The sequence below is a fragment of the Lissotriton helveticus genome, chromosome 3_1 (assembly GCF_964261635.1).
Source record: "Lissotriton helveticus chromosome 3_1, aLisHel1.1, whole genome shotgun sequence".
Taxonomy (NCBI): domain Eukaryota; kingdom Metazoa; phylum Chordata; class Amphibia; order Caudata; family Salamandridae; genus Lissotriton; species Lissotriton helveticus.
The window spans coordinates 1,106,877,559-1,106,898,153 of record NC_136061.1 but is presented as its reverse complement, the minus strand read 5'-3'; the positions used below and the strand labels follow the sequence as shown (position 1 = coordinate 1,106,898,153).

General features: G+C 48.1%; 1 protein-coding gene across 1 annotated transcript in view; it reads right to left on the bottom strand.

Moving 5' to 3' along the window:
- The window catches only part of CCDC148 (coiled-coil domain containing 148), a 1,212,845-nt gene that overhangs the window by 165,656 nt on the left and 1,026,594 nt on the right, over positions 1-20,595 (bottom strand). The window contains exon 11 of the mRNA XM_078681707.1: positions 6,341-6,481. Coding sequence (XP_078537833.1) covers positions 6,341-6,481 — 141 coding nt within the window. The remainder of the gene's footprint in view (positions 1-6,340; positions 6,482-20,595) is intronic.

Below are 20,595 nucleotides of genomic sequence, written 5' to 3'. Positions count from 1 at the left end.
GTTGGCGAGCGCGAGCGTTAAAATCCACCTCCTGGTGAGATTTCTCCACGCGGGTGGTAAGATTTCTCATTGCGAGTGGTCGCATATGCTCATGACAGCTCACGTTGAGAACCCATTCGTTCGCATTGAGAAAGCTGCAGCTCGAGTAAAAATCTTCACCAGCGGCAGAAAGGAAGCAGCATCCGCTTGTGCTATGCATGATGCCGATCCTGATGATCGCACAGTGCGGACAAGCACCTGTCATTGAAAATCACTGCAAACAGCATTTACCTAATGCATTTGGCTGCTGGCGGAGCTCCGCGCAGCAGAGTTTTTTTTTGCACTTCTTTATAACTAGTGGGTGGACGGCCTTGGAGGTCAGAGAGTATACAATACCCTGGGCTACACATTGTGCATGGTGTGCAGCAATGACACACCCTGAACCTAAGACGAGTCATTGCCAACCTTCGCTCCTCTATTAGGTTCTGGATCACCTTGAAGCTTTCCCTGATGGGGAAAATAGCATTGATTAAAATGGTGATGTTACACCGCTGTCTTTATGTGCTTCAGTGAACCATGTATGAGATCCTCCGGGGAGTGTTCCGGGAATTAGATAGCCTCATGGTAGAATTACTGTGGACAGGGAAACGATGCAGATTGGGACTCTCCACACTTAAGCTGGAATGGGGAAAAGGAGGTATGAGGTCACAGCCCTGATATTGACTACCTTCGATTCAGGAAGCGGCTGAAAACACACCTTTTTCCCTGATCGGTTCTCCCCGCTTCGCTTGGCTGACCCTCTGCTGTTTGGATCTTAGCGCTGGGATACTTACGGGTGACTACGCACTTTATAACATTTATTATTATTAATAATATTGTATTACTTAGCGGCCCAATTAAAGCATCAAGTACACTGGTTTGATGAGTGGGGCAAGTGGGAAAAGACATTATGCGCAGGTACCTGCTGAGATATGGCTATATGGGCTCTCCTCCTACGCAGCAACTGTGTTCCTGCAACACTGCCCCATGGTTCAGGTATTGTGCCGCCTGTGGTAGAAGGTGGTACGGGGAGTGCTTCGCAGAGCGCCCTATGCACCTGACTTAGAGTTCTGGATCATCAGTCCCTTTGCACTAAATTGCGCAGACCATGGCCATTGCCCGGTGGAGAGATGGTGGGTGTATCTCACTGAATGATTTATACCTAGGCAGCTGATTTATCACCATGCAAGACGCCTATGACACATTTGGTCTGGGGCAGGGACAATTTCTCCAATATACAAAAATAGCTGTCACAGCCATGGGAATATGGCCCATGTTTCCTGAGTCCCTGGAACCCACACAGACGTTGGTTGTTCTGCTGCCCATGGCGGGGGGAGAGGGAGGAATACTTGCATCAAGCACTGCGGTCTGACAGACCAGTCCCACCCTTGAAAGTGGGGGAGACCTGGCAACACTTTAACCGCCAGAGAATGGGCAAGGGTTCACGGGGGAGTGTGTGAGGTGTCAATTAATGCACAATTCACACGTATTCAGTTTCATATCATACATATCACCTACCTCACCCCTATGCTGTTACATACTTTATACCCAACCAGAGTCCCAGGATGTAAGCACTGTGGAACCACACCTGAAGACTTTTTCCATGTAGTGTGGAACTGTCCCATAGTACATACATTTTGGGGGGAGGTATTGGAGTAGCTCCGAAGTGCCACGGGTGAGGTGATCCCCTTTGAGATTGAGCAATGACTCTTGGGTCTGCTACTGAAGAGAAAAAAGGGGAAGTTCAGCAGTAAATTTGCACTGCTGGGCTTAACTTTGGCTAAGCGGCACATAGCTATTAGATAGAAAAGCTTGAACCCCCACCCTGGCAGTGTGATTTGTTTAAATGCGCGAGGGCAGAGGAGCCACATGCGAAGGGTATGATAAGTTGAGAAACTGGTGGACGATCTGATTTCCTGGTGGACTATGGTACACGATCCAGCTAGTTATATTGTTCTCAGTGGTAATGCACCTGCTGCAGAGATCTACGTGTGAAATAAGGGTTAAGACTTGTTGATCCAGACATACATCCTTCTTAGTTCATTAATGGTATGGTCTTTGAATATCAATTTTTAAACATCAACACACAAAAAGAAGTAGTGACAAGGATATTGACTACATACCAGAATATTGTGAAGGTTAATTATATATTGATAAGTATAGATTTACAATACTTAACTCCTCCTACATGTACCTTGACAATATATATATTTAAGGTATGTAGATGTGGAATTAAAAACAGCAAATCTATGCTTACCAATATATACTTACCTTCACAATATTCTGGTTGTCATTATTTTTGCTTGTCAACATTTTTGTACTCGTTATTTTGACGTGTAAGCATCAATAACTTGTGGATGTCCCATATACTTATACCAGCCAGTGTTGTCAGTGTTTGCAGTTCAGTAGGTTCATAGTGGGTGTTTACAAATGTATACATTAAACATAAACCAACCATGAATGATTTCACAGGAGAATTCAGACCCTATATATGTATATGGTACTTATATAGCACCAACCTAGCCAAAAGGCAGAGGAGCGGTGTACATGGTTAAGGGAAGCTTAAAATCACTGAGTAATAGGAGTGGAAGCTGAGTTGTGGAAAGTTAATGCATTGTGATGTAGTGTTCTTTAAAAAGGTGGGTCTTCAACTATTCCTAAATTTAAGCAATGTTTAGGCAAACATGATGGATACATAGATGTTGTTCCAGACCCTGGGTTCATAGTTGGAAGAGGCTTGTTGTCCTGTTTTGTTTTTTGTTTTTTACACTTCTTAGTTTGCAGTCTCATAGAGTCCTGGAAACAGGTGTTCCTAGAACCACCAGAGATGGTGAGCTTGCCTTCAAGATAGGCAGGGGTTCTGGCTGTGATGGCTTTGTAAATGGTGCAGCTGCTTTTGAAAACAATTTGGGCTGACATGAAGAGCCAATGGAGTTCCATCAGGGGTGATGTGACGCCGCCAGAGCCAATTTTGCCAGTACTTCTATTCTAACGGCACAAAACAGACCTAAGGCGCTCTTTAAAATTGTTAAAGAGCTCTCTGGTGCGTCCACGGCACCTAAAGACCCTTGTCTAGATACTGATCAATGTGAGGTTTTGGCCAATTTTTTCGTTGAAAAAATTGATAAAATCTATGCTACTTTTAATTCTAATTCTGCGGTGTCTACTCACTCCGCTCCAACTGCATGCATCCCCACCCTTGATACTAATCTTGGTTCGTCTTCCGCTTGTCCTCCTCTGCTCGTCTGGGACCCCATTTCTCCTACACTCTTAAAAAAATATCTTCAAGATATTAAATCTGGCTCCCCTCTCGATCCAATGCCCCCACAAGTCTTGAGATCCTTAGATCCAGCTTTGCTTCAAATGATTTTAAAAATTCTGAATGCGTCGTTATCTGAAGCTATTGTCCCCAATGAATGGAAGCATGCTATGGTGGTTCCACTATTAAAAAAGGCCAATGCTGATCCTAATATCCCATCGAACTTCCGCCCCATCTCTTTGCTTTCATGCTTTTCCAAAATTTTGGAGAAACACGTTAATTCATTACTTTCTTCTTATGTTGAAACTTCTAATTTTCTTCACGACTCTCAATCCGGGTTTAGGGCTGGTTTTTCAACTGAAACCACGCTCCTTGGAGTATCAGAATCCATTAGACAAAAGGTGGACAATGGGGAGTCAGTGGCACTCATATTACTTGATTTGAGTGCCGCATTTGACACCGTCTCCCACTCCATCTTGTTGTCCACCTTGAAATCTATGGGTGTCGGTGGCTCGGCCCTGGCCTGGATTGCTAATTTTCTCCTTGATCGCACTTTTCAAGTGTTTTCTCCCACTTCTGCTTCATCCATCCTTCCTTCTAAACACGGTGTTCCACAAGGGTCCATTCTCAGTCCCCTTTTTTTTAATTTATACGTGAGACCCCTGGCCTTTTTGGCAGAGCAGGCAGGTCTCACGATTTACTCCTATGCTGATGACACGCAAGTCATCTATTCACTCTCCGCCAACAAAAATTCTTCTTCCTCGTCTCTTCAAAATGGACTTCGACAAATATCTGCATGGATGCATGATCATAAATTAAAATTAAACGGGGACAAGACGGAATTGCTTCTGTTTGGTCAAGATATTTCGTTATGGGGCCCACAGCACTGGCCTCCGGAGATGGGTCCTCTTCCTACTCCAACTACGAATGCTCGTAATCTTGGAGTCCTCCTCGACAACCAACTGTCCTTTAAGCAGCATGTAGTGAAAGTATCCGCCACCTGTACCAACATCATTAGGTGGCTGAGGAAAATTAGGTGGATGCTGCCTGCTGACACCCTGAGGACGGTAGTCCAGGCGCTTGTCATCTCACGCCTGGACTACGGGAACATCTTACTCTTGGGTGCCAGTAAGGAGGTAACTAGGAAATACCAGGTGGTACAAAATATGGCGGTTCGCCTTATTTGTAACCTTCCTGTTAGAACTTCGACCTCGTCTCACATGCGCAACCTGCATTGGCTGCGTATTGAGAACAGGACTAAATTTAAGGCGTTGTGTCTCATGCACAAAATCTTGACTGGAACAGCCCCCAACTATCTATCTGTTTTAGTGCAGCGTTATGTTCCATCTCGCGCACTCAGGTCCTCTACCCAAAATAAAGTGAAAGTACCGCGAATCAGGAGAGCCAAAATGGGTGGTCGGTCTTTTTCTTTGCTAGCCCCCTCTCTTTGGAACTCCTTACCTTTATTTCTTCGATCGGAAAGGTGTTTTTTGACCTTCCGTAAGGGTATCAAGACCTGGCTATTTGATATGTAAGCTTCTGCCTTTCTGTCTCCTTACCTTGTGTCTACTTTAGCGCCGGGAAACCTCCGGGTAGCTGCGCGCTTAATCAAGTGTAATTATATAAATAAATATCTCATGCTGGGTTAATCAATTAGGACATCATGAAACACACGTGACCTTCTGGAACTCCCAGTCTTCTGCACTGTTGGTGAAGCAGAATTGGGTAAAGATAATTTGATTTATGCTTTGTTCAATTATTAGCTCCTTTAAATAATAGCTTCTGATTCTCCAGCAGGTATTTGATTTCTTACGAATGAGATTTAGAAAGTAATATGTCTCAATGTATTATTTTTGATGATTCATCAGTGTGAGGTACACTTCCAGATACTGGCTTTCTGTTCATAAAGTTATTTAAAGATTCCAGCCAAATGAGCAATCGTGTTAATTCTAAGCATCTTAATTTGAGTTGAACAAAAAATTATTGATTTTGTTTAAATGGCACGTTTATATTCAGTCCCTCATTACGAGTGTCGCATGTCGTGTGCGATAAATGTCACACCTGACAAAATGTGACATTGAGGTGTTCGGAGTATATTGTGTGAGATTATTATAACCCATTTAGCAAAAATGGGACTACACATGGAGACTTTATGCTTACCACATCATCATCAAAAAATCAGTAGGCCTAGTATCTACCTGGCATTCTTCCCTGAGTACATTTAGACAGGTTCAAACAGCAGAATTTACCTGGGCAAAATTGCAAGGGTGCAGTGTTAATTGAAAAATTCGGAATTACGGTTTGTGCGATAACAAGAGTAACTATAAAACTACTGTAAACGTCTCCATGTTTATTCTTCCGTCTAATTTTCTCCCAGCGTGATGTCGATTTTGTCCTTTCCTCTTCCTAATTTTACACGCCAGATACGACGACAAAACATTCAAGGGACAGCTTTCCTTTCTATTCTATTCTATTCTAAGTAAACCTTGTAGTGTGCACTAATCTTGGCAATAATTTATAAAACAACGTGATTTATTCGACAGATATATGTGTTACTTCTCTTCTTCACTTCAGAACCGTACTTGCCCGTTTGATGCTGTTTCCTGAATCCTAAAACACCTGGAACGTGAGGGGTCGCCGGGTATGAGCAAGCTTTTGCAACCGCATGCTTTTTTCAAGCAGCCTGGGGGGACGCGTTTGAAACGTCTCCTAATGCTCTGGGAACGCCGAGCCAATTTAAGCCACCAAACCATGACCAAAGCCTTTTGTAGCCCGTGATGAAATCTGCTGCAGTGCAGCAGAACTCGCTGCGTCACTTCAACCCTCGGAGGTTAGCTCGCGCTAACGTTTCTTTCAAGCAATGAGCACTGCAGAAGACAATTCCCAAATAATTCATGCCATATTTTGTTTTCCAAGAACATTTTTTTAAATACAAAACGGATATGCATATTTCTGTGCACGGCACTCAATTTGTTGCGAATACATGCCACATTTTTTTAAAGACAAAAGTAAGACACTTTAATAAATGAAAGAGAATGTAATAAATGAAAGAGAATGCCATACTTTGTCTTTTTCCTCTGCTCTTTGCAACTGTTCTTTTTCCTTACGTAGTCTTTCTTTTTCTTCCTCATTCTCTTTTCTTCGGGCCGCTACCGCAGCCTCCAGTCGGGCAACTTCCTCCTGCTGTGCTCGCCACTGCAGAACCTACATGTGAGGAAAATATATAATACAAAGTACACAGTCAACCAGACGAACAGTTATACAGCGCTAGGGAGCCTTCAATAGTCACAGAGCATCAGGGGGTAAAGTATGTTTTTTTCCCATGCACTGAGGAAAACGGACAGTAATACAAAGGCGTATACCGTTAGAATATCCAGTTTTAAACATGAAATATGGTGCTTAAAAATAACGTAGCCAGAATATTTACCACAAAAATATATGTATACAAGCAACAACAGAATTATTATACTTAACTCCATATATAACGATATGGACATTAAGGGTATGTAGATGTGGAGTTAATAACAAAAAATCTATCATTATCTAGGCACCCTCACTTTCACAATGTTTTGGTAGTCTATGTTCTGACTATGGTATTTTTATAGCACAATCTTTTTGTGCCCAGTATTCTGACATACAACCCCTGACTGACTGACTGCTATGACACATTTTACAGAGGTTAATGTAGGTGCATAGATTATCAATCCGAAACATACTCAGTAGGTGTTTTCTCCTGCCTTCTGCCTATACTGGAAAAGGAAGATTTAGCAGAGAGCTGCCAAATTGGGTGTGGATGATGGTGGTGGTAGAAAGGGAACAGAGACATTTAGGGGCGCTGTCATAGTCACATCAGGTCCACAGGAACCCCCCGCCCCAACAAAATCAACATCCTGCAAATAACACACAGACACAAGTGTTTGGGAAAAATTGCTGCAGGTTTATTGTTACATACAACATTATGTAATCACGTTGGGTTATCTTACGGGCAATCCAAGGGCAGGCCGCATTCTCGCCACCTGCCCGCCTGATGAGCCAATCAGCACAGTGGCGAACCACCCATCTGCTGCACCATTATGGTAATACACTACTCACGCCCCTTGCGGGGCGTATCTAGGCAAGCCCCCGGTTGCACAGGCCCACAACCGCCCGAAGGACTACTGGGGCGCCGTCTCGGATTCCTAGACAGACCTCCCATGAGGTTCTAGGTTAGGCTCTGGCACCCCTATGTGCCCGCTGAAGTACAGTGTTGCACCTCTCTGTTTCCGGATTGCTCTGTAACTCCGCCTGCAACGAAAAAAGGAAACACATTAAAACTCCCTCCGGAGCCCCCCTTATCTGACACTCAGGGTTAGAGGTAGGGAGGGAAAGAGTGTCCCGACGTGTTCATCGCGACGTCCGGAGCGGCAAAGAGGCCACCACGAAGGCCAGTGGGAGAGGTATACCCTCTCCCTGCCTGCCGCCCCGGACGTGCGTCACAGGTCCGCCCACCTCCACCGGGCAAGCCTGCCCTGAGGAGGGGTGGCAACCATAGCTAACTAGGGGCGGGGGCAGCCCTCCATGACTAAGGGCCCGCCCTCCTGATGGCCACCGGGTGGCCTCGGGCAGGCGCATAGTCACATCAGGTCCACAGGAACCCCCCACCCCAACAAAACCAACATCCCGCAAATAACACACAGACACAAGTGTTAAGATTGGGAAAAATTGCTGCAGGTTTATTGTTACATACAACATTATGTAATCACGTTGGGTTATCTTACGGGCAATCCAAGGGCAGGCCGCATTCTCGCCACCTGCCCGCCTGATGAGCCAATCAGCACAGTGGCGAACCACCCATCTGCTGCACCATTATGGTAATACACTACTCACGCCCCTTGCGGGGCGTATCTAGGCAAGCCCCCGGTTGCACAGGCCCACAACCGCCCGAAGGACTACTGGGGCGCCGTCTCGGATTCCTAGACAGACCTCCCATGAGGTTCTAGGTTAGGCTCTGGCACCCCTATGTGCCCGCTGAAGTACAGTGTTGCACCTCTCTGTTTCCGGATTGCCCTGTAACTCCGCCACAGCCCATGCGATGGTCCCCGCCGCCGCACGGGCCCCCCACCAACGCTACTACTTTTACCTGCAACCTTTGCTCAGCAGAGCCTCTTTTAAATCGAGGAGGAATAAGTCTAAGCCAACCGGCGTCAGGTGGACTCCATCCGCCTCGAAGTAACCTTTGACTTTGCCTGAATCATTTCATGTCTGAAGAAGCCCAGCCCCCTCTGTTGGGTAATTTTCTTCATGGCACTGAGCTTTTCTTCCTTGCCTTTATAATTGCTTGGCACAACTGAGCGCCCCACCAGGGACCTGATCCTGACATAAGGTACATGCCTGAAGAAACGCAGGCCCTTCTGCCACTAATCTGCAGATACCCCGGGTCTTATCCTGACACTTAAACACCCTTCACGACAAGCGACAGCAGGCTACACCCAGCCAGGTTATGACTACTGCTGTACGCCACTCTCCGCACAACATAGAGACAGTGTGCTTACGATAACACTTGTGCTGCTAACTTGAAAGCGCACAGAGGCATAGAAGGGGTCTGGGAACCGCTTAGGCCATGCTACCTCAAGATAGCTGTCTGTAAGGTAGACTTACGACCAACACAAAAGGGATTGCAGGGACTGAAACCAAGTACCCCCTTAAGATCCCGACCTGCATCATGACACACCTGCTGCCCAAAAGCCCCTCTGACACTAATGAGCATATACCCCCGGGAACACACCCTCTACAGCAAGTGTAGACTATCACAGGTTCGAGAGGTCATACCCCCGGAAGGAGCCCCCGAGATGAGGGGGGCCTCCCCTGCTGATATCGCTCCCTAATCCAAACACTAGGCGAGCGCATACCACTGAGACCCCACCACCACCTTCTCACAAAGCATCAGCAGTCTACACCAGTAATGTATAACTTCTGCCAAAGCGCAGTTCTCCAAATACAACTGTAACTGCTTTTCTTCATAGGATAAGTTAAAACAGTGCAGTGCCACAACGCTTGATAGCTGCAACTACCTCCCCCCGCCTGCTGCCCTGGCAAAAGCGCGGGTGGATATGTCTTACTGAGCGACCAGGAAATTGTCACATCGCTACCTCGGTTTACCCCATACGACTGGCAACGCACTACCTTCTGTGCCTTATGTGAACATGGCCACCATAGATGGCAGCGCCCCATGACGTATATTGGCTTTGTGGCCGCTGAACACAGAACGGTGAGGAAGAGATAAATACTGCAGAGTCCTGGCCAGGACTGACCAACAATCTCTAATTGCCATCAATGGCGCCTGCATCACTCGGACTTACAGAAGGGCCACATGCAGCACTCCTGGTGGCCGAAGGACCATGTTAGTCAAGCAGCGAGACTTGCTCCAGATATAATAGAAACCGACTCACAGTGCACGCCACCCGGCGCCAATAAGGCCCAAAGTTTACCGAACCCCACCACAAAGGACAGGCACCCCAACTGGCTTCTCACAGTGCGCGCCACACCGGCGCCGAGACAAGACACCAACGATACACTGACTGCCCAACACCAGGATGGGCCCCCGGTCGAGCACTATGCCTAGTGTGAGGAGGGGGGTGATCTAATGCTAATGAAGAGTTATGAGAGGAATTCTCACTACCGGGGCAAACTTATGTACAATGACTGGAAACATAGCAACGACTCGCTGAAACTGTTTGCGCTGTTATGCTGTGGGAGGCTGGCGCAACCCCGGGTCCTCGATGCCCATGACCCGAGTGACCCCAAAGTAAAAGACTAAAAGCACCCCGGCCCAGGCAGTGCGGCCAAAATTGGGGCTTCCGTACCACACGTACGCAGTCGCAAGTAAAACGCCTCGCACCTACACTGCCGGAAGGAAGGAATATACCCGGCCTGATATGCACTCAAAAGAAGCAGAAGGAAGGATTAACAAGCACCTCCTAGACCTCGACATAAATACATGTAGCGGCCAGTACCTCCCTTGGCGTAACTAACCGCCCTGCGCAAGACAGTAGTTTTTGATACAAACATGCGCACGTAAAGGCTGGCTACAACACCCAATAATCTTAATGCATTCATGACAAACCAAGACCGTTAAAGCTTCCTTTTGCCCCGCTCAAAGTAAGTGGGATTGAATTCATTCCCTGCTGGCCTACGTGTTTATTCCCACAATTTAACAGGCTTGGGAATAACCGGCTTGCACGAGCAATACTTAAAGACTCGGGTACCCTCACACACCGCCACTTCTGCTCATCTTGTCTCCCACTTCCAACTTGATAACACTGTGGGATACAATCTGGCGTGGGCACGTGAAACCATTATCGATGGGACACCCTGTATCTAAGACACATCTTTAACTCCACTCCTCCTGCAGGCAGTTCCAGCCAGAGGCAAGTGTCAAAACATTAAAATACTGCGGTCCACCGTAGGATAAGTTGGCCCAGCCCCAATGTGCCACTTGGGCAGGTGACGAAGAACATGGGGCAACGTCATGGTACAATGTACAAACTCGACCAAAGAATAACCCTGCTTATGACAGCCAAAACATTCGCACGCCCGCCTCAACAATTCAACGGTGTGCAGACTTAAGCGTCTATAAAAGGGATCCGAACTGGCCAGGCATGACTAGTGTGTCGGAAAACCGATATCCTGGCCAACTTTATAGTGCCCCCGGTTATCTATATATATAATTGTCACTTATTAATATCCCAGCCTTCTCCAGTCCAGCAAACACCTCAACGTAAGTACAACTCATGAACCGGCCCCTGTGGTGTTCATAAAATGGCACTTACAGCGCCTCTACAACCCAATGTGTGCTACAGCCCACACTCAAGAAACATCATGCCCTTGCGTACCGCGTGCAAGTCTTGAATGGAAGTTATGCTCGGCGGCCAGCATTGGTTTATGCGGGGAAGCAAGGGCGATGAAAGCACAGTGAAAAGTGGCAACTAAGGGCAGTCAATGAATAACTTTCACGACCAGGTGTCTGGTTGCTAACATTCTATCGATTATACAGGGTGTGACTGAATTACCCAACAATGCTTGCCGCAGCGGGGAAGCAAGGGCGATGAAAGCACCGTGATCAGTGGCATCTGACGGCAGACAACGACTACCTTTCACAACCAGGTGTCTGGTTGCTAACATTCTATTGATTATACCGGATGTGACTGAAATTACCCAACAATGCTTGCCGGCAGCTACAATTCCAAATGCCGTGTGGGGAAAAGGTGCTGGATCCCACATGACCTGGCGTGCGGAGACCCGGGGGCACATCTGGCCTACTCATAACGCCCCGCTATTATAAATTAATAAGCAACGCGAGAAGCCCGCGTGTGCACCGATGAGCACCATCTGCACCAAGGATTCGCGCCTAACTGAGTTACCCAGCGGCCACAGTGGGATGTGAATAATCTGGGTGCCTGGACTAACTCCGTAGCTCTCGCCCATAACCAAGTTTGCAGGATGTACATCCGGTTGATGGTGCAGAAAACTCGCAGTCTGAGACCTGCCGAAGGTCTACCGGAGGAAAGTCTATGCATGGGAATCATTCCTGACGCCTGAAGGATGTCCGAGTGAGAGCCCCAGACGCAGCGCATGACCACCCTCTACTGGATGGCAGCCGCCCCGCTCCCAGCTGCCCAGAAAGTGGCAGCAATGACCAGCGCGCCGCGCCGGCAGACGTGCGCCCAGAAGGGGGCAGGGGCTCACCGGAGGCCGCCCACCCGAGCCGCACAGACTGTCCAATTGCCGCCCAGCTTCACACTCAGTAAGTGTGCCAATTCTGACTCATCCAGGCCCCCAAAGGTACGAATGGTCTGGGCCGCAGGGAATGCTGCTGCATTCTGTCTAACCATGCCTGTCGTTGTGGTCATCTCTAAATAGACAGGAATTGACGTGTAGTGGCCGACTGTCTGAGGGCCGGTGTTGACAATGCAGGGACTGTGACGCCACTAAAACCCTTGATCGCATTAGCACGGTAACAATGCTGAATAGCCCAGAGTAGTATCGCGCTCTGATATCTGAAAAGATCTTGTTCGCGCTATGAAAACTTTCAAATGAACTAGATAAAATAAGCAATCAGCACCAGAGAAAGTCCCATGGTGACTTTCTGAAAGTTGACTTAAACTGCATACGCTGTAACTTCATGTCTGGTTGAAGTATGTAACATATGTAGCCCTGAACCTCTGTGGGTAGGGAGAACAGGTATGTATCCATCTCACTGCAGTGACAACTTCCATTTCCAAATCGATGTATTAATTAGTAGATGAGAGCATGTGTAACACCATGTAACTCACCAAGTTACAGCAATAATGGACAGGCGACCGTGAGGGACCCACATAGCCCCTGTTAGCAGACAGCTCTATCTGTTGATACATCTGCCTTTCTAACACAAGCTTACCATCGTTCCTGTTTTCCATCCTAACACCAATAGCACGACAATTTCAGTGGGGCGAACTAAGATGTTAGAACACCATAATTGGGGCAAGAATCGGGGCACGATAGTGAGAAATTAAACATGTGTGCAATAAATGGTATTGCTACCGGAACAGAACGGAAATCTGCCTGATAGCTGCAGCTATTCTAACAGATCTATATGCTGCTTAATACAAAGTGAAGTCTCTTCGACCGGGGGCAAGCCAACTTCCCCCTGTCGCATATCCTCGTGTTCCCCTCGAGCGCGTTCTAACTGAGGGTGCTCGTGCACGTGGGCGCCGTATTCGCGAATGTGTACCCCAAACAACAAACCCTTAAGGCAACAGCTAAGTAACGAACCCCTCCTACTGACCCGTCTACTCACTAAAAGTGCGCCCATTCCAAAGGTATGGAACGGGTGCCACGGAGGCACCTCAAAAGATGAGGAGCGAAACTGAGGGGCGCGGCTGTTGGGACGCGCCTCCGTGGCCATGGCATGCTAATCCTAAGATTCAAAGGCAACGCTCTGGTATAAAGGATGTGCGCGCGTGTCCGTAGCTGTAGCGCAGCCGCCGCATACATAAGGAATTCCCTCGGGTGTTCCGCACATAGACCCAAGGTAAAGACGCTATATGGAACACCGAGTTTACATTCTACAATTATGCACAGGGGGATTCTGATGTTGCCTGGAGGCGAAACCGAGGCACGAACCACGGTCTCGGCACCCAAGTCGGCACTCTAGCCAACTGAACACATCCTCACCCTATACAACCAACACATACATCGAGTCCCCTAGCGAAGACCTGATGGGCAGGGAGGGTACCTCGCAGCCAACATAGGAGTAGGACTCGGAGCTATTCAAACTGTTGGAGTCCTACTGGGCAGACTACTACCCACACGACTAAGGCTCACGTGCCTACATACTGTGCACCCATACCTATTCAACTAAAGACGTGCCCGGAGCGAGAATATCTGCTCGCGGATGGTCCTAGGACCTCAGGGATAACGCATCCGTGCGCTTGGGAAGTCATGTAAGCACGGCAGCCGCCCACCGATTATAAATCAAAGCAGTGACGCGCTGCAATGCTACGAGGGTACATATACAATAATTTATCGTAACCGACCTAGGTAAAGGCGGCCAGCCGAGGCACGTATCACTGGGAGACTGGCATCAGGGCACTATGCAAGTTACAGGAGCACGGCAGCCGCCCACCTCTTGCGCAACAAAGCAATGATAACAAACGTGCTGAAATGCTACCCGGATTACATTACGTTAATAAAACATAACAGCGAAAGGTAAAATGCGGCCAGCCGAGGAAACGTGCGTTTCAGTATGCCTGTGTAAACATTACGATTAAAAAGGATATGCAAGCCCCGCTACCCTTATCTTTCCCTGGTCGTCGCCTAAGCTTGTGGTGTTCTGAACCACAGAAATTGTACCTTAATTACCCCTCGAGACCGTCACCAGCTCTTGCATTTCTGTCCTACAGGCCCGAGACTGGGGGATACAGCGCTGTGCTAGCCACATCTAAGGGGGACACCTAAGGTGCCCGAACACGTAGGACAATAGTTGCTTGGGGCCTCAATTCCCGCGGCCTGGCAAGATACGTGCTCACTATAAGCCCGTAATTACTGGACAACCGAGAATCAACCTCGGACCCCTTGCTTCTTATTCTAACTCCACCGACGTAGCTGAATGTGCTTCGGTGCATGGCCCGCTATCCTCTGGCACAAGACGCTTTCAAAACCAAGTGCGGAGGAAGCAGCCGGCGGATCCGACCGACCGGACATCCTGAGTGGCCATCTTTGAACTAAATGGCCTCCGCCCGCCCGGCCACGTGGCACCCTGATCCTAAGTGGCAATCTTAACTAACGGCCTCCGCCTGCCCGGCCACGTTACACACTACAGCGGCCCAAGGCAGGCCGCACCACCCCTCGCCCAAGTCCCCTGAACCGCACTGCCGCCATTGACATTACACCAACGAGGTTCTCGTGGGTGGCTATCTCCACCCCCCCCCCCCCCCACAGGGCCCCGTACGACCTGAAGCAATACCAGGGACAGGGCCGGGGAGGCAAGAACGAGGCACACATACCTGTGTGTCGAAGATACGCAGCGTCGACCCGCTACGAATGCACGGCAGAAGGGCCCGCCCTCCTGATGGCCACCGGGTGGCCTCGGGCAGGCGCAAAGAGAAAGAGCCAATGACAGTCAGCCTTTAGTATGTCGGTGCATCTGTGTTTATTTTTCAAACTCTGGGTCAGATGTACCATGCTTTATAGCAGTCACAAACCATGCAGTTCTCTAAATTAAAGAGTTTGTGATTGCCTACAAGGTGTGTATTGTGTCCCAAACTCATTTTAGGAGTCAGTAAGGTTTTAGGGATTCCTAAATGGGTATGCGACTGGATTTGGATTGCAGTTTGGAAGGGGCATACTGTGGGTGTCCACTCCAAATTGCGATTGAGAATGAAATGAGTCAATAGTTTGCAACTGTAACTGTGGTTGCAAAGCAGTGAATAGTTACAGACACCTCAAAGAGGATGATAGTTGACTCACAACCCCCTTCATCTTTGTGAATTTTCGTAAAAGTTTCAGGTGGAATAGGCATGAAACAATGAAACTTAAAAAATATTTTTGGGGTGTTAAAAGCAGCCCCATTTCTTTTAAGAAAAAAATGGGCTGCTTTAACAACAAAAAAAATCAACTTATTTAAACCCAAATACATACATTATTGACGGCTGACCTCTGCAGGCCACCATTCCTGTGATCAAGGCCAACAGAACTGAGTTGCAATTTGTGACCTACCTTATTAATGTGGTCGGTCGCCATTGCAATCCACTCCGAATGGGAATTTTGTTAACCAACTTATTAGCACATCTGTCATTTCACACAACAGCAAGCTGTGACCAGTTTTTGTAACCAGAGGAATGACACATTACCCGTGTGTCTCTAATGATAGTGTCTAGCAAAAATGTGATAGACACGCAGTTTTGCCCTTTTTAATTTGTCACAAAAAGATTGTATTTTAATAAAGCTTAGGGTATAAGGAACCTTCTGTAAACATCTATGTATCTCCAGCAAGTCTCTGGACTAATGGAGATAATGCCGGACAGCGCGGTTAATGCAGCGGCTGCAGAGATCTGCATGTAATTCCTGGTCACAGGCTTGAATGACAAAAGAGCTTCATTTCAAAGGCGCATGCTGACCTGAAATACGTGTAACTTGTAGGTCACAGGTTTGCACTTTACTCAGGACGGTAGAGTGGATTAACCCATTGAGTGCAGGTATCTTTAGGTAACCTGCTGGTGAAAGTTACAATCCTGGTAAAGTAGCTCAGCGAGCTCAGTGACAGCTGCAAACAACTACACATAACCTGCAAAACAACTTGATTTTTCATAATACAAGTTATTTTCGGCTCTATTAGGTACGCATTACTGCCTGCACCTTTGGGACATAGTGGCTGTTAATTACCCTCCCAGCAGCTGGGTACCGAGCGGGGTACATAACAAGGGGAGTCATTAACAATGGTTGCCCTAAAGGTAAGGGCAATAAGGCTATCGGTACCTCACCCAAAAAGGGAGCAATGCAGAAGCTCTTCATCATTTGAACGGTGGGTTGAAAAAAGGGCTGCCTGCTCCCACAGCACTCCCTAAACCGCTTCTGAAGCAGCCTGTGGAGAAACGACTGCCCGGGCTTCTCCTCTTATTTTTACTGAGTGGGAAAAAAAGTCGAAAAATATAATCAAACTGAGGTTTCCATCTAGTAGGTCCAGCACTACTACAGACAGGTCGTCCCCAACTGGGTATCTCAGGGTGCCCCTAGCCTGCCTTATTGCAGATTTCCAGAAATGTTTGAGTTTCTCAAATTGCCTACCAAACATGCTCCACTGTGCACCTGAGAACACCTGCTGCACTTTATGAGGTTTGAAATACGACTTCATGAAAAGTTTCTGGAATACATACCCACAGTTGGTCGTATTTTTTCTGTTCTACTTTCCTCCCTACTGCACCTCCCCAAACTCCTAGATGTGCCCAGTTCTGTGTCTCTTCTGTACATTGAGGTCATATTTACAGTATGGATGTTAATACTTTTTTTATTTTATTTCATTTAACTGTTTAAAGGTCGTAAAGTAACCACTTGCTGCTGGCGTTTGATATTCTTTTTGTCAAACGTGTTAGGTATGACCGGACATTCCCCATACCTCCAAGTCTTAAAAACACCTTTCCTTTATTCACACGAGAAACATTTATGTTATAACCTGTTAGGGGCAGGCCAGGGAAATAGAAATGGTAGTTACATTCCACCTAGAATATCCCTTGTGTCAGCCACGGCCCGTGGAGGGAGTTGCGGTGGGGCAGGGAGGCGGGGTGGCGGAGGGGCAGGGTGGGGGGTGATAAAAACCGGCATATGGTCTTTTGGAGGTAGGTAAACAATTTAATTAACAAAACGAATTTCGTAGTGTGCACTGCATCGCATTTTGCGATGCAGTGCACGCCACGAAATTCGTTTTGTTAATTAAATTGTTTACTTGCCTCCAAATATCCATATGCCGGTTTTTTATCACCCCCCACCCTGCCCCTCCCCCGCCCCCACCCCGCCTCCCTGCCCCACCGAAACACCCTCCACGGGCCGCGACTGCCTTGTGTCCGACATTGCCTTAGTCATTTCACTTAAGAAAGCCGGCTCAAACTCAACACAGACAAGACAGAGATCCTCATCCTCGGGCCCAACCCCTCAGCCTGGGACGACTCCTGGTGGCCCACCTCCCTGGGCACCGCCCCCAAAACGACCATCCACGCGCGCAACCTGGGAGTCATCCTCGACTAGAAACTCACCATGACCAACCAGATCAACGCAGTCCCCTCAACCTGCTTCTACACCCTCCGCAAGATCTACAGATGGATCCCTACAGACACACGAAAGACCGTCACACACGCCCTCATCAGCAGCAGGATTGACTACGGCAACGCCCTCTACGCCAGAGCCCCAGCCAAACTCCTCAGCAGACTCCAAAGAATTCAGAACGCCTCTGCGTGCCTGATCCTCGCCGTCCCCCTGCCGAGACCACATCACCCACCACCTGAGAAACCTGCACTGGCTCCCCATCGACAGAAGAATCACCTTCAAGCTCCTTACCCACGCACACAAGGCACTCCACAACACCGGCCCGGCATACCTCAACAACCGACTATCATTCTACGCACCCAACAGGAGACTCCGCTCCGCCGACCTCTCCCTGGCCTCAGTCCCACGCATCCACAGAACCACCTTCGGAGGCAGGTCCTTCTCCTACTGCACCGCCAAGACATGGAACTCCCTCCCTCTCCACTTACGGCAGACAGAAGACCCTCAGACCTTCAGGAGACTACTCAACACCTGGCTCTTCGACCACTAGCTGCAGCCCCCCTTCCCCCAGCGCCTTGGACCCTCGCGGGTATGTAGCGCGCTTTATAAATTGCTTGATTGATTGATTGATTGACTTAACAGAGTCCATATGAACCCAGGTTTCCAGAGACCCTTTCGATTTCCATGCTTTCGAAAACCTCAGATTGGCTGCCCAACCGTACCTCCAGACACCTGAACATACAAACCTCTCCCCCTCGCACTTTCCTTGCCATCAATAACTTCCTGCAAAGCTGTTCCTTTTCTCTACTCCAAAGAAGCCCTTGAAAATATCTCAATCTCCAAGATCTCAGATCCTGAAGTTGTTTGAGGCACAGTTTGAAATAAATACAAACGCCTTGCCACAGTGCTTATTTCAACTTTGTTAATCATCCCCAAACCGGATATAAATACGTTGCTTCATCTTCTCAGATCATTATTTCATCTAGGTCTTTTGGCTCCCATTAAAGATGATACAGGCAATGTGTGTGATCAAGATTAATTTCAGTACTTTAAAGGGAAACTTTTTATTAAGTCTGGCAGGATCATTAGGTTCATAATTTCTGACTTATCTCTACTGATCTTGATGTCAAAGGCCCATTTATATGATTCCAGTCCTCAGTTCAGGGTCCATTTTTCAACCAGCAGCAGGTCTTCACGTCCAAGTAAGCTTAGTGTTGCTGACCCTACATAGACCGGCTTGGAGATTTACATGCTGTTAGCATTTAGATTTCAATGATCACGCCTTGCTAACATCTGGCCAAATGGTACATTTTTGCATGTTCCACTAGTTCTTCTACATATTTATGAAATGTAGTGTTATAGTGCTGCATACAGTTTATGTGTGAGGAATGCCTCATCTGTGCATGTGGTTGTGAGTAAAGGCACTGACCATGACTTCATTTTCATCATTAGACTTTGACCAGTTGGGCGTTGCAAGGAACATGGCCGACTAGCTACATTTCGCTGAACTCCCACCTGCAATTATATATCCTGCAGCACATCCTGTGGCTTTGGGCTTGCCGTTGCCACAAAAACATTCTGGACACCATGCAAAAATTATAGGTGGACAGAGGAGGAGAGAGCTGCGAGTGGTGGCAGCATAGAGGTCGCCTCTGCCCAACTGGAGTGCTGCGGCCACGCTGTGGAGGGGGCGAGACTTGAGCCTGGTGGCATCATAAAGCTCTGCCCAACTAGAGTGCTGCGGCCATGCTGCTTCGAGGCAGCTGATCCGGAGGTAAACATGAGGCCGCAGGTGGTGAAGCAGAGAACTGTAAATCATGTTGAATTGTGGTGACTGAGGCAGCCCCAGCGCGTGTCTGCAAACAGAGGTGCTGTGTGCGGGCTTGTAGGCTCGTGTAGGGCCTGTGGCACTGTGGAGGGTGCCGCTTGCCTGGAGTTGTGCGGCCGCACTGCATTGATGCCACCGCACTGGCATAATTCCTGGGCCTTGGCAGGAGGAGCGGAGGTGTGAGGGTAGTGAGGCGAGCGGGATGGAAGCTGCGGCCCTCGGAGCATGTCGGCGGCATAGCCTACTGAGTGCAGGCAGGCAGGTGAGAGGAACACTGCTGGGGGTGGCCTGGAAGACTGGAAGCCTGAACATTCCTTAGGGCAGGCGGCCCCAGGAGGAGACCTCCTGGGCAGGCCGTGTAAGCTGGGCGGCAGCTCATGAGGGCAGAGAACATCTTCATTGAGATTTGGCAACCTTGAGTTCCTGGATACTCTTGTGGGGCAGCCAGCAGAATTAATGTGGGGGTGTAGTATGTTGGTATATTGTTATCTTCTAATATTATGCGATTTTACTTTAAAGAGTGTTAGTTTTACATTGTTCTATATGACATAGTTGTATTCCAGAATGGTCAAAGCTGTGCTCAGATCATAACTGGATTTTTTGGGGGCGTTGCTTATGCACCGAAGGGGCATGGCGGATCCCTTCTGAGCTCTGCAGCGATGCGGGACTCTGTTGCTGATTTAGAGCCTCGTTTGACTGCTTTTTTCGCCACGGACAGCCGGAATGCATTTGTGAGGGTGCGGAGAGCCTTGCGGCTGTCATTTGCGCTGCTGACACCGGTTTTGAGCCCCTTTTACTGTGGCGGTGAGTTTCTGCTCGTAAAAACTGCCATTTTGTTTTCAGTGCTGGCGCTCGCGTCTTCTTTCACACAGCGGCCCGTTTTACCACACAGAATTCCCCAATCAAGCATGCCTTTGGACCTTTTTTGCTCGGAAAATGACTGTCTCCTGTGCAATTGGTTCTCTAATGCCCAGCCTTAACTAATCTCCAGCGAAAGAGGAGATATGTGTTGTGCAACACCGTGAACTAAATCCCATATTTCACTTTGAAGGTTCACAAGAAAGTCATGTTCTAGATTTGGATTCGACATTGGTTGAGCAACATTGGTGAGGAGCGTTATGGAAGGAAAAACAATGTGTGGTGAGGAATGTTTTTCAGCATGGGAGGAAAGTGTTATGCAGGACTTGTGAAGTTTAGTTGTCACACCATTAGGCTA